Source organism: Asparagus officinalis, chromosome 8 (genome assembly GCF_001876935.1).
Source record: "Asparagus officinalis chromosome 8, Aspof.V1, whole genome shotgun sequence".
Taxonomy (NCBI): Eukaryota; Viridiplantae; Streptophyta; class Magnoliopsida; order Asparagales; family Asparagaceae; genus Asparagus; species Asparagus officinalis.
The window spans coordinates 2,993,777-3,008,703 of record NC_033801.1 but is presented as its reverse complement, the minus strand read 5'-3'; the positions used below and the strand labels follow the sequence as shown (position 1 = coordinate 3,008,703).

The 14,927-nt window shown below is 35.8% G+C and overlaps 2 protein-coding genes across 2 annotated transcripts; one reads left to right on the top strand and one right to left on the bottom strand.

Moving 5' to 3' along the window:
- On the top strand, positions 1,286-4,855 carry LOC109819511 (signal recognition particle 54 kDa protein, chloroplastic-like). Its single transcript, XM_020385258.1, has 5 exons — positions 1,286-1,406; positions 2,556-2,665; positions 3,948-4,100; positions 4,195-4,272; positions 4,697-4,855. Exons 1-5 carry the CDS (start codon positions 1,286-1,288, stop codon positions 4,853-4,855), a joined length of 621 nt encoding a protein of 206 aa, XP_020240847.1.
- On the bottom strand, positions 9,142-13,571 carry LOC109819510 (GDP-mannose transporter GONST4-like). The gene is made up of 3 exons (XM_020385257.1): positions 12,063-13,571; positions 9,766-9,918; positions 9,142-9,273 (listed from the first exon to the last, which is right to left on the bottom strand). The coding sequence occupies exons 1-3, from the start codon at positions 12,882-12,884 to the stop codon at positions 9,142-9,144; spliced, it is 1,107 nt and encodes a 368-aa protein (XP_020240846.1). The 5' UTR covers positions 12,885-13,571.

Genomic DNA, 14,927 nt, shown 5'->3' with positions numbered 1-14,927 from the left:
GCCTGAACCGGCCCGGCCCACACCCACCCTTATATAACTTGATTTCCATTTGTAATGACGGATACAGTTTTATCCACAAGTAGTTGCAACACAAATTGTTGCGTTCATAAGTTTCAACTTAAAAATTGCTGCCACACTCTAAATTTTAAGTGTGGACGCAGTACCCCACATTCTTAACACATTAGGGTGTTGCATCAACATTCTTTTGCTACAACTATATCCAACCAAACACTCATAGATGCGATAGGAATAACATAATGTTCCAACCATATCAATCCAAACAAATTCATGATGTTGCAACTACATTTGTAGTTCCAACATGTCCTAGTTAAACACACCCGTAGTGAAGTTAAAAAATTACAATTTGCACCCTCCACTTTCAGACAACCAACCCTGAAGAAATCTAATCTAATATAATAGGTAACATTAGAACTTTCTCGTTAAAGAGAAAAATAAATAAACATAATGATTTTATTTTCTAATGACACTAAGAAAATGTATGGAGGCTAATGCTTGAGCCCTAGCACGATTAGGAAGCATCAATAACACCTCAAACGCGAATGATGCACCTTCACTTGAGAATTGAGATCGAGATCAATAGTGTTTCTAATATCTCCTAATAAATAGATCTTAGCCTTTGATTTATCAATCAAAGGCCAAGATCTCATCCTTATCCTCCCTCTACTTTTGCTCATGAGGAGATCTTGGCCTTTGATTGTCTTTGATTGATAAATCAAAGGCCAAAATCTCATTAGGAGATATTAGGAACCTCCTTATTAGTAGAGGATCCTAATCCCCCCCCCCCCCCCCCCCCCCCCCCCCCCCCCACCCAGAATCAAATCCTAGATCATGGCAGCCATATTTTAACTTCCCAACCATCTAGATCACCTGCGGAGGGTAAGACCTCGGATCCTAAATTTGAAGAAGGTAAAACGACTCTAAAATAAATACAATAACTTAATGTTGGAGATAATCAAATAAACATATAGGTTAACATTGAGATCTTTAAAGATCATTTAGATCGAGAAGGCAAAACTTAAAAGTAATAAATTGTCAATCCGAATGTTGCCCTTAAAAGGTACATTTTAGGAAAAAATATGATCACATAAAATAGCATGTTAATAAATTAAAAAAAAAAATACTATAACCAGAGTGAAGCAGGACATTATCAAATATAGTTTTACCTTGAAAAGGTACCGGAAAATAATGAATCAAAACTCATAATGATCTTCACTTGCTTCACCGATCCCCCATTGTTTGTGTATTTTCTTAGATTGTCTAGACGATGGTGGATCTAAAGATAGAGAAAGAGGGGAGAGAAACAGAGAGAATGGAAAAAGAAAAGGGTGATAAGAACGAAAGAGGGGCGACAAGAACAAGAGAGGGCGACACAGAAAAGTGGTCAGGTTATTGTTCTTTGGACGGATATATAAATGGAAAATTACTTCATTTACTCTTCATTTAATTTTTCAATATATATTTTGGCACCATTTTGCATAAATTGATATTTTTATATATTTCTTAAAAAAAGTATGGAGGGAATTTATGTATAGAAATGGTTTTTAAACATAAAAAATAACTTAAAAATTCAACAAGGGGAGTTAGCATTTGAAGTATGATACTTCTTTTGGTGGGAGGTTGTGAAAAACTTCCCATTAAATATCACTGGTAAAAGATCTCGAGTTAAAATACAATCACACTATGTAAGTTTATTATGCAATACTTTAATTCACAGTGGCCATCACCAAATTTACATGATGATACAAATGAAAGCCAACCATTTGCACCCACCTAGCTTTACACTGTCTGACATGCAATCTAATGTACTATTAAGACCTTGATAAACAATAAAAGAAATATCGATACTATACCCTTGGGTGTCAACGTTGATTTATTGATTATCAAGGTCATGTAGTAGATTGAATTTTCGCATGTCCAACCGAACGAAGCTACTGTAGGAGCAAACACTGTCATGCGTTACTATATATCAACCAATATCAGAACCAACCGCACGCGAGCAATCAGCCTGAGCCGCTCAGCTGCTGATCGTCTTCATTTGTTTGGTTCTACAAAGCACAATCAAGTTTCAAATTCTATTACAGATATATAGTGTACCGAAAATTCCTTTTCAAGAGGCATGCATTGAACAAATCTCTTATATGGTACATACTTTTAAGGGATTGATATGGAATTTGAACAAATTAGTGAAAAAACAATTTGGTAATCATCATTCAAAATGTTTTAAATGGCAGTAATTGAGTTAAAATGCTCTCGCTTTTGTGTGTGTTGTGTCTGTGTGTATCCTAATCTATAGACTACAGGTAGGAAACATGGGGAACAAATTTAAAATATGAATATGTAAATCTTGAATTAAATTCTTTTGTCACAAATTCAAATTGTAAACTTATCATCATTAAAAAATGATTAACCTGAGTAAAAAGAACTAACTTAAATATATGCAAGAACTAATTTAAATCAAAACCAATTAAAAATATATTTAGTATATTAAGAATAATAAAAATTGGCTCATGCTTTCGAGTAGTAACTCAATTCAGATTTCAAGAAGCAAATCGAGTTGGCTTTGGCAGGGTTCAAAGGTGGAAAAAGAATTCAAATATGGATACCACTACGTATACATGTCATAACCCAAAATGAGCAGATGTACGTAAATAAATGAGATAAAGCATGCAAATGTAAAGAGCGAAGAAGAAACTATTGAAGAGATCAGTGAAGGAATCAGAGGCTTTGTTGGACCTCAATTTGTCGCTTCGTATGTCATGGCCAATGGCCTAACTGCATCCTCGGTTGCGACCTGCCATCAATGAAGCTAAACAATAATAAGTGAGAACAAGAAGATGAAAAGAGATTTGAGGAATGAGGTAATTAATGCATGTGTTATATATATATATATATATATATATATGGAGATGTTCTAATAAAAACCTCCTTAGCCTAAAAACTAAAAACCTCCTTCATCCAATGGTTAGAATTCAGTCAAACAGTCAACAGACACATGCATTAATTACCTCATTAAACACATGCATTAATTACATCAACGCAGTGAATCCGGATTCACTGCAGTGATTCGAGATACGTTGAGGTAGTGAATCTGGATTCACTGTATTGAGGTAATTAATGAGGTAATTAATGCATATGTCTGTTGACTGTTTGACTGAATCCCAGCCATTGGATTCATCTAGATCCAATGGATGAAGGAGGTTTTTAGTTTTTAGGCTAAGGAGGTTTTTATTAGATTCTCTCCATATATATATATATATATATATATATATATATATATATATATATATATATATATCCCAGCCATTGGATTCATCTAGATCCAATGGATGAAGGAGGTTTTTAGTTTTTAGGCTAAGGAGGTTTTTATTTCTCTCTCTCTCTCTCGTCCGCCATCAACACAAGCTTCCACGCCGGCAAAGCCAAGCTCCCAAACCCGACCTCTAGTTCCGCCTGCACCCTCGCTGTCCCTCCAACCCGACCATCTCCATCTCCTCCGCTCCATTCCCAGCGAACCCGCCAACTCGAGTCGTCAACCCCACCCCCGCTCGAGCTCCGACCAGCAGCGACGACCGCGCCGCCTGAGTTCACCGTCAACCCCAAGCCCCGACGAGCCCCCGCCGGCGAACTCCGACCCTAGTCACCGCCTCACCTCCTCTCCGACCTCCTTCCTGAAACGCCGTCAGCCCCATTCGCCACCACCACGACCAGCCTTCGTCGTCGCGACCAGCAGCCATCTCCCTTCCCCTCTCCTCTCCGCCGCTGACCGCCAGTTTGTTTTTAATGTAAAAATTGTAACTTTTTGCTTAAAATCATTGAGATATAGAAAAATGCCAAATCAAATCCTTTGTCTTTTCCATTCACTTCTAGAAGTTCTAGCTTTATTGTGGCAGAGATTGTATTAATTCTAATACTTTTATATATTGCAGATTGTAAATGATGAACTTGTGAAATTGATGGGTGGAGAAGTGTCTGATCTTGTATTCACGAAGTCTGGTCCAACAGTAATAGTACTTGCAGGCTTACAAGGTGTTGGAAAGACCACAGTTTGTGCCAAGCTTGCCTTTTACCTAAAGAAGATGGTACAGTCGGAGGCCCTTTTATCCACATTTTAGTACAGTCCGAAGCCCTCCATTCTATTGATACTATTACTAATAGAGATGACACAGATTACAGGGGAAAAGTTGCGTGTTGGTTGCTGGAGATGTGTACAGGCCTGCAGCTATAGACCAACTCTCAATTTTGGGTGAAAAGGTATATTGCTATGATCTCAGTAGGATTTTATCTGATTCTAAAAGAAGAAGAAAAATCCAATTATGGTGTTTTTTTATTATATATCAACCTTTTAGTATTGATTTATGTTCTACTTATCTTTATTATCATTTTTTGTGAAGGGCAGTATTTTCTTTATCATGAAAAGGTAGTTAGACACATAAGAGTTGACATAAGAGTTGTGCATTGCATCTTTGCTTCTTTTGTTTCCCTTTTCTGATAAGTGATAAAGCCTCATGTTTCGTCCAACATTCTTGAGATACGCTATCACTGATTTACTCTTTTTTATTGATTCAGTTGTTATCATTCATTCTATAGAGTCTATCTGTTTCCTCTTTTGCATGCCTTCTTTGTATTATCTGATTTCTTTTCACACTGTGTTCTCCCCTTCTTTTTCATGTGACAGATAGGTGTGCCTGTTTATAAAGAAGGAACTCAAGTAAAGCCTTCACAAATTGCTAAAAATGGTCTTGAAGAAGCCAAAAAGAAGAAAATCGACGTTGTCATGGTGGATACCGCAGGAAGACTGCAGGTTCTCTTAGAAGCTGAAATTATATATTCATAGATATCTCCATTCAGTTGTAGATCTTTATTACATCAATATGTAGTCTGGCTTTTATAGATTGACTCTGGTAGTATTAATTATAGTTGTATCTTTTGTCGTCTCTGGTAAGTTTTTATGTCAATTACGTTTTATTTACATTTGCTATAAATTATGTTCTGTTTTGGTTTTGCAAATATTAAAATAATTGCTTGATTCATAACAACCTAATGGTATGTGTTATGGAAATACAAAAGTAGATTTATCTTTGAACTGGTACCAGATAGATAGTGAGGATGTCAGAATGTCGCCTCACAACTTTGTACTGTATACTACTTCCTTTATTACAATCCAACTGAAATACATTGATAGAAGTAATACATTTTCTAAATTTTGATTTTTGTTAGGGCTCCATACCCAATTTTCTTCTCTATATATGTCCTGCTTCAGTTTCATCCGTAACATTTTTCTACCCTTAATGCTCATATCCAACATTGCCACCTGGTTGCATGATTTTTCCAATCACGGTAAAAGTCAAATTTCTACATGGTCTATGGAGGGTCGTGAAACCATTAACTTGTCAATGAGTGGTATTAGTTCTATACATTAGCACTTTAATATATTAGTAGGTATTGGGCACTTTCTAGCCATGTTTAGCTTTAGAATTGGGCATCAAAAAGCGCAAACATTGGATAAGCAGAATATATGCATAGCTGTATAACTTAGAAAGTTGAGGATTATCTGTACAAGCTACAAGCTACCTTACTTGCTTATGAATGGATGTCGGATGCATCATGCATGTTAAAGGAAAAAATCTGTCTCGCAGCTTTGGTTTTAATTTCAGTGTTTTATATGCAAATATTTTTTATTCTTTGGCATTTTAATGAAACTTTTCTCTGCAGCCATTCACAAGTTTCATATGTGAATAATCCCACTTACATCTGCCATTCACAAGTTTCATATCTCAATGATCCCACTTACATCTGACCAAAATGTAATTTTTTTAAAAAATAAAAAAAGTAATGCCAATAACTGTAACTTATCTCAACATTAATTACCCCTTTATAATTACCCCTTTATTACACGATTTTTTATAAATACAAAACTTTATATATTATTATTGTTCTATTTTGTATTATTTTGTATTCTTTTGCTACATCAATATATATTAAACATATATTTAGCTTTGATGCACAAGACTTAAATCTGCTGGGTGAAGAAATGCAAAGTTGTACATTAAATGTTTGTAAAATTAAATGGTTGAAATATGACAGTAAATGCAAACTATCATGTTGCTTTTGGCTGAAATTTGACATAGTTGATGCACTCTAATTTGACATAGTTGATGCTAATTTGACATATTTCAATTCTTCCATGAAAAGAGCGCATTCTATCTTAGGTTGTTATTTTTTTCTACTGTTGTTTTGGACAGTTATGGTTTTTTTTCTATAGATAGATTGGTAGATTGCTCTCTCTTTCATTTTACAGCAAGAAAAAAATGAATACAAAAGGCAAAGATAGAATTAAAGATATTTCTACCTATACAAGTGTATTTTTCTTTTCTTTCTATATAATTATATTTTTTTCTGTTTCAGATCTGTTTGTTTTTTGTTTATCTTTACTATTGGTAAGTGATGAACTCAATATAATTTTACTAGAATGTATTTCTCCTATATTATGTTTTGTTATTTTTCTCCAATGGCAATGTATTTCACTTCAATTTTTTGTTCTTTCTTATGTTTATATAGAGTATGTGAAAGTTACATTTTATTTAACTAATTGAGTACTTCTTATGACGTATTCTTATGGTTTGATGATGTTCTTAAATTGCAATCATATAAAATTTTCTTACACAGACTTTATTTGATTAATGTATTACATTGTCTCTTATTTTCGTTAGGTGGATGTCATACACCCCTTACATGATAGGTATTATATTTTCTTTGTTTTTTTACATTTCAATTTTATTTTACCAATTTCTTTGGAAAGTTATCATCGATTTAATTATTAATATGACTCGCACAAAATTTTCAAATATTATTTTCCTATGTTTACATTTTTTCAAACCTTTCATTTTTTTAATTTTTTTAAGTTTACCCACTTTTGGTACTTTTTTGACATTTCACCTTAATTTTGAATTTTTTCTACCTTTTAATAATAAAATAACTCCCACCATATTTCTGAATACCGTTTTTACACATTTATATTTTTCAAACTATATATGATCTTAAACTGATTCAAGTTTTTCAAACTTTCTAATTTTTCAAACTATATATGCAATTTATGTTGTATCATTTCTGACTACTTATATATTATTATTGTTTTATTTTGTATTTTTTGCTACATCAATTTTTGTATATTAGACAAATCCGTGCATCGCACGGGCCTGAAACTAGTAAGATATGAATACAAGAATAAGTACGCCAATGCAATCACAAACAAACGATATGTTCACGAGGTTCGGTCCCCACGACCTACGTCCCCGGTCCTCACCTCGAGGAGATCTCCACTATCACAATCGGGTTTTCTACGCTCACTCGAATAACGTTTATACCTCACAATGTCGGTTTTTAATGCTTACCGATCAACGTTCACACCTCACACTCTCACTCGGTTTTTTAGCTCACCGAAAATTTTACAACAACACACTCAGTTTTCTAGCTCACCGAAAACCTTACAATCTCACAATATAACAAAAACTGTTCTCTACAATGGATGAGAACTCAATTAAGTACAACTCAATGTTATAATCCCATAATCCAAATTATACTATGAATGTAAATACAATAAGCTCAAGTGGGTGTGTGTAAACAATGAGTGAAATCAAATCTAAACTCAATATAAAACTAGCTTTAATAAAATGATAATCAAACAAATAAATATAAAGCTAGAAATAGAGTTTAGAAAACTTCTCAATAGATCAAGAGATAGAGGTAGAAGAGTTGGATGCTCAAACAATGTAGATGATCTTCCTCAAGCTCTTGTGAAATTGTTTTCACAAAACAAACCCTTTAAACAAACTTGAACTCTTTTAAAACTTCTTTAAAACATTCTCTTAGTTCTCCATGAAAGATAAGAGCAATGGGGTATATATAGCCTCCCAAAATCTCAGCCAAAACCCCAAAGGAAAAGACCAAAAAGCCCAAGAATCAGAAATCTGATTCTGTACCAAAACTAGCAGTTGGGCGATTAGCGGTCGACCGTGGAAAACTCGCGATCGACCGCGAGCAACAAAAAGACCAGGGTTTGGCTCTGGACAATAGACGGTCGACCGCGAGCCATCAAGAAACATACTGAGTCTCTGGACTCAGGGCCGGTCGACCATGGCGGTCGACCGCAAACAGATATATGCAATTTGACAGGTTTGAAACAGTTTTCTGATTTTAAAACCCTGTTTAAAAATATCAAATAAATTCAAAAAAAATGTAAAACTTTGGGAAATAATTGTAGACATGATACTACAAAAATATCATCATTTTACAAAATAGTCCAAAACATAAAAATGTAAACACATGAATTTTGATATTTTAGCTTAACCATGTTTTGAAATAATACAAAATAATTTTATAGACTTGAAGAAAGATGTAAACTATTGTTATGAAGTCTATAAACAATGAATATAGTATTTTATCAAAATACACATATAATGTACTAAAACATGATTTCATTGAACTAAATAAAATTGATATTGATGAAATCATATATATGCATTTAAGTATGAAACAAAAATATGTTTTCTAATTATATTTAATTGTTTCATAGTAAAACTTGAAAACTATCAAACCAAAACATATATGTATATATATTACTATATATATACACGGAAACTAATAAATGTGTGTGTGTATATTATATTGAGCTTAAGGTACTAGCACACATAATATAAACTCCTAAACTAAATTAACCAAGCTTGATCTTGATCTTCAATAGCTTGACTTGGTAATCTTGCAAATGAAGCTTGAACTTGGATCTTCAACTTGAATTGTACATAGCTTCAACTACTATTCCACCAACCTCCATTTGATATGATCGTTATGGTGCAATTCATCCAACCTCCAACATGTTGTTTGCCTAGAATAAATACGAAAACACAAACACTAGACAAATAACATTAGAAGTAAATTATTTGTTAAACATCATCAAAACAAGAAGGCCAACAGTCTGCATAAAGGAACAACTGCTAATCAAGCAAAAAAGGAAAGCAAATCAAGATTCCTCTCATACAAGAGCAATAACTATACTAACCGATACAATGAATAAGCCTTCTACGGTACAACTTCTCCTATGACTTTAAAAAGGAATGAGAACTGTCACAAAGTTCGTACACTCGAATCCTTGCTAACTCCTTGCTTCTCATTGTCAGAATCACTACCTCCATCCACACTTTTTGCCTGTTTAGAAGTTGTAGAGTCAAGCTGACTTGGAGGCCCAGTAACTGATTGCTGATAAAGAACTCCACCGGCAAGAGTAAAAAGCAAACAAACCAGTCCAAATGGGCTGGCATGCTTATCCCATATCGTCACATTGATCGCAACTGTGAGAAACTTAGGGGGGGGTTATTCGTTGGTGTAATTTGGTGTAATTTGGGGTAAATTGTTCCAATGGGGTAATTTTACCTAATGGGATAATTGAGTGGGATAAAGTGGGGTAAAATAGGGGTAATGGGACAATTTGAGTGGGACAATTTTAGTATGACATCTTTTTATAATATTATATTTATAGCTCAATTAAATTCAAGTTTAACTTGATATAACATCAAATGATTAAATAAATAATAGTTATAATATAAAATAATATTAATTTTTAAGATTATTTTAATATAAAATATTAAAAATAATATAATAATATTAATATTTATCAATCTTAAAATATTTTGATGTTTATTTTTAGACTCCTTGGGCTATGTTTGTCCCATCCTCCCACATTGTGTTTGCCATTTGTTCTCTCCAACGTGATGCAGCTGTCTGTTGTGCTTGTTGAGTTTGTATGTCATCGTCCTCATCAGAATCACCATCAATCGGAGCAACATTGCGTGGTGCCTCTAGAGGAAGATCAGAAACTTTAAAGTCATCGTTGGAGTTCTCCATCTTCAGAAAATTATGCAAACCGATACATGCCCAGATCATACTTTTTTGAGTCTCATATGAAAAACCTGGAGGTTGAGACTTAAAAATTGTAAACCTAGACTTAAAAATGCCAAAAATTCGTTCAATACAATATATTAGATAGAACAACCTCACCTGTATAATAACAAAAACATACCAAGATAATATTCATTAATAAAAGTCCAAAAGCATATAAGTCCAAAAGCATATAAGCCCAAAAGCATACAAGTAACAACATGTATGTGCTTAACATCTATGTTTCCAAAAGCATAGAACTAACAACATCTATGTTCCCAAAAGCATACAAGTCCAAAAGCATATAAGCCCAAAAGCATACAAGTAACAACATGTATGTGCTTAACATCTATGTTCCCAAAAGCATAGAACTAACAACATCTATGTTCCCAAAAGCATACAAGTCCAAAAGCATATAAGCCCAAAAGCATACAAGTAACAACATGTATGTGCTTAACATCTATGTTCCCAAAAGCATAGAACTAACAACATCTATGTTCCCAAAAGCATACAAGTCCAAAAGCATATAAGCCCAAAAGCATACAAGTAACAACATGTATGTGCTTAACATCTATGTTCCCAAAAGCATAGAACTAACAACATCTATGTTCCCAAAAGCATACAAGTCCAAAAGCATATAAGCCCAAAAGCATACAAGTAACAACATGTATGTGCTTAACATCTATGTTCCCAAAAGCATAGAACTAACAACATCTATGTTCCCAAAAGCATACAAGTCCAAAAGCATATAAGCCCAAAAGCATACAAGTAACAACATGTATGTGCTTAACATCTATGTTCCCAAAAGCATAGAACTAACAACATCTATGTTCCCAAAAGCATACAAGTCCAAAAGCATATAAGCCCAAAAGCATACAAGTAACAACATGTATGTGCTTAACATCTATGTTCCCAAAAGCATAGAACTAACAACATCTATGTTCCCAAAAGCATACAAGTCCAAAAGCATATAAGCCCAAAAGCATACAAGTAACAACATGTATGTGCTTAACATCTATGTTCCCAAAAGCATAGAACTAACAACATCTATGTTCCCAAAAGCATACAAGTCGCATGTGTACTTACATAGTGTACGCTGGTGCACATGCTGCTCTGCCTGACTTTTGTGGGAACAGAATGAGGATGAAATAGATCCTAGAGACAAAGGAACTTGATGGACGGTTGAGTTGATAACATATTCAGGATATATATTTACTTTTACATATAAAAATCACTCTACTTGCTAAGAAAGAATCCTGATTGCCTATTAATTTGTCTCCTTCTAGCTGCTGGTATATAGTAGTTTTTACATATAAAAAATCACTCTTCTTGCTATAAGAAAGAATTCTGAGAGCTTGTTAATTTGTCTCCTTGTAGCTGCATGTATACGTATTAACATATTCACACAACAATCCTCTGCTGCTCTACCTTTGCATGAATACATTAATTGATGAAGCAATAGTCACACTCCTGACAAAACTTAAGAGATTATGTAGCTAGCTGCTGTTTATTAATGAACTGACTAGATAATGAACTCACCCAATAAAGTGCAGCTGTTGTTTATATATCAGAATCATCAAGCTGGAGATGTATTGACTTAAATTTCTCAAACTTTGTGGTGATTTTTTCATCCACAGAGACAAATATTGAAGGCAAATTGACTAAAGATGCAAATTTAAAAGTCACCTTGAGATCGCTGGAGAGGAAAACGAGAAACCCTTGAGATCGCCGGAGAGGAAAACGAGAAACCCTAGCTAGGGTTCAGCGATTGGGGGAAAACGAGAAAGGGCGACGGAGTAGGCCCACGACCTCCAGAACGGCGACGGAGCAAGGGAACGGACCTCGAGAACGGCGACGACCCTGCGGGAGTTCGAGCTCGAGAACGAATTTTCCCCCCCCTCTTGTTCCAGGAAACGAAATGGGGTAATTTTGGGGGTGGGGGCTGAAAACCCTTTATATACTTGGGGTAATTTGGGGGAAAGTGGGGTATTTGTCCCACAATTATCCCAACAAACCAATAACACCATAAATGTTACTCCAGTTCTAATTACCCCAATGAATAACACCAAATATTGTTGTTCCAAAAATTATCCCATTATCCCAAAAATTACCCCAATGAATAACCCCCCCTTATTAACCAAGCCAGTGACTGTAAATGCCGTAGCAGATATTGCTTTCCTCGCCGCAAATCCAAATAAACTGATAAGCAATCCAAAAACACAAGATAACATCACCGCAACAAGTGCATCCATCGCAAACCAGTCTCCTGAACTCGATCCAACAGCAGCAAAAACATCAGAGTACTCTCCAGTTACAAACCAAAACAAAGGAGCCAACATCAAGGACAACAGATTGTTGTACAACACAAAACCCCAAGTGTTGAGCCCTAGGTTTGTCACCATGTGCTTGATATACACCATCTCAGTAGTGATTGTGATCAAATATGCAAAAGCCCATGAATATGCTGTGAGCGTGAAGCCTAAATCATCCATAACATAACCAACTGCACCACCCAATATGATCACTAGAGATAAGAAAGTGAGCTTCGAAGGGCATGGTTGTTTTCTGAATGTTGTGTCACCAATGGCAACAAGAAGAGGAGTCAGTGATCTGAACACGATGAAAGTGTCGACATTGGCATGGCGGAGGAGATTGGTGTTGGTGAATATTGCGAGGTAAAAGACAACTGCAGCAGGGAAGAACTTCTTAGCTATTTCTAGGGTGAAGGCGTCATGATATAGAAACCCTAATTTTCCGAGAATCGAGACTCCTAGAGCTGAGGTCATGTATTGAAGTGCAGTTAAGAGGCCCGGGTAGTTGAACTTTGTGATTGCATATTTGTTGATTATGGCAAGCAAACTAGAACATGGAGCATATCCTATAACAAAACTACTAGTTGCGTAATACTGTTTTTCGAGTTTGATGACAGCCATGACTGTTTGTTCTCACTCAACCTGCAAAATGAGGCAGAATTTTCTTCAAGTCTGATATATTTTTTTCTTTTAAGGGAAAGGATGGGGACTGAAAAAAGCTCATCTTACATCATAATAATAAGAAAAAAAAGTAACCCAAACACCCTATGAGAAAAAAAGTAACCCAAACACCCTATGAGAAACAAAATAAAAGCACACAAATCCAAACTTCAAACAATGTTCTTTTCATTAACATACTGTAGGCGTCTAAAAATACTTATAGATACCTAGATATAGCTTAAGACAAAGAGAAGATAATGAATGTTATTATCTAAGTCAGAGAGGATCATCCAAAGCTAAAAGAAGCAAATGAACATGTGAAATAACATAGAAGAACAATATGAATACTCGTGACAAGGAACACTGACGCGCATAGGCATGGTAGTGGAAGGTATTGTGCATACAAATAGAGTGACATGCTTATGGAAAGTTGTATAGCTCTTCGCTAGCTTTCAAACTCATCTTGGATCACCTCATTCTGATATAGGATGAGGGAGTTAGATCCAAAATACCCGAGAGGTCGCAAACTGCCTCGGAGGTGCGCGACAGTGTACACTTACGCGCATAGACGCGGCAGTGGAAAGTGACGCGTAAATAAAAATAGTACCGCGCCTATGGAAAGTTGTATAGCTCTTCTATAGATTTCTAACGCATCTTGGATCACCTCATTCCGATATCAGACGAGGGAGTTAGAGCCAAAATACCCGAGAGGTCGCAAACTGCCTCGGAGGTGCGCGATAATGTACACTGACGCGCATAGGCGCGGCAGTGGAAGGTGACGCGCAAGTAAAGAGAGTGCCCCACCTATAAGAAGTTGTAGAGCTCTTTTCTAGATTTCCAATGCATCTTGTATCACCTCATTCCGATATCGAACGAGGGAGTTAGAGCCAAAATACCCGAGACAACGCAAACTGCCTCGAAGGTGCACGGCAGTGGTAGCTGCCGCGGCAATGCATGACAGTTTAAACCATGATATGATCCAAATCTGAAAAATCTCAAAAGATAAAAGTTGTATATCTCTTCATTATCTTTCCAATGCATCTTGGATCACCTTATTCCGATATCGGACGAAAAAGCTAGAGCTAAAATACCCGAGAGTTACGCGGCAGTGGTAACTGCCGCGGTAATACGCCTCACCGTTCACTGCCGCGCACACTGAGAAGCTGAAAATATCATTTTTGATAGTTTTCTCAAATTTTGTGCGGATCAAATGGCTTATTAACTACTGGAGATCACTTATGAATGTGGGGGAAGCAGTTACAAGCGAAAATCATGCCTACTACCCATGAAAATCGTGGCATTTAAGGAGTTTAAAGTTGTGAGATGACGGTTACAAACTGGAGGGGAACCGCTCCTTTAGCCGCGTCACCCCCGGCTGCCGCGCCTAAAAGGGCATTTCTTCAGCCGCGTCACCCCTGGCTATCGCGCCCAAAGGAAGTGTTGTTGGCCAGTTATTTTGCCCTCATTTTAACAGTTATGCATCTATATCCCTATAAATATCTTCCTATACACGGGAGCCAAAGGGGGGAGCAGATCCAAGGCAATTAGAGCAGATAAGCTTAGGCATTTGGCGAATTTGGGAAAAGAGAGAGAGTCTTGATTCCTCAAAAACACTTTCAAGAAGCTTTCGTTAATTCCTAGAGATTTAAGCATTGACTTAATTTTTGGAAGAGTGAATATCTTACATCGATAAGATATTCGCTTCAAATTCTAACTTCGATAAACGAAGAAAGAATCCCCAAAGCCTTCACAATTCAATCAGAATCTTATGAATCAGTGGTCCACGGGCTAACGCACCCCCGACACAGGCAAAGATCCCACAAAAGCAGGAGTTGATAAATAATTTCTGTGTTATTTTCTAGAAAGTTATAATTTTCTTCTTATTGTGTAAGAGAGGTCTTATAAAAATGCTATTTTCTTTTGAATTCATTGTAAACAATCAAAAATATAATGAACTCCACAATGAGACCAACTTTCGACGAAAACACATACCAACAAAACCAC

What these genes read in the sequence shown, in the direction of transcription:
- LOC109819511 (XM_020385258.1), top strand. Translation starts at nt 1,286, where the DNA reads ATGGTGGATCTAAAGATAGAGAAAGAGGGGAGAGAAACAGAGAGAATG. An exon ending in CCTTTTACCTAAAGAAGATG is followed by an intron (nt 4,101 to 4,194) that starts GTACAGTCGGAG and finishes CACAGATTACAG; the next exon opens with GGGAAAAGTTGCGTGTTGGT. An exon ending in TCTCAATTTTGGGTGAAAAG is followed by an intron (nt 4,273 to 4,696) that starts GTATATTGCTAT and finishes TTCATGTGACAG; the next exon opens with ATAGGTGTGCCTGTTTATAA.
- LOC109819510 (XM_020385257.1), bottom strand. Translation starts at nt 12,884, where the DNA reads ATGGCTGTCATCAAACTCGAAAAACAGTATTACGCAACTAGTAGTTTT. An exon ending in AGGGGGGGTTATTCATTGGG is followed by an intron (nt 9,919 to 12,062) that starts GTAATTTTTGGG and finishes AATTTTCTGAAG; the next exon opens with ATGGAGAACTCCAACGATGA. An exon ending in CACGTTGGAGAGAACAAATG is followed by an intron (nt 9,274 to 9,765) that starts GCAAACACAATG and finishes GTTCTTTATCAG; the next exon opens with CAATCAGTTACTGGGCCTCC.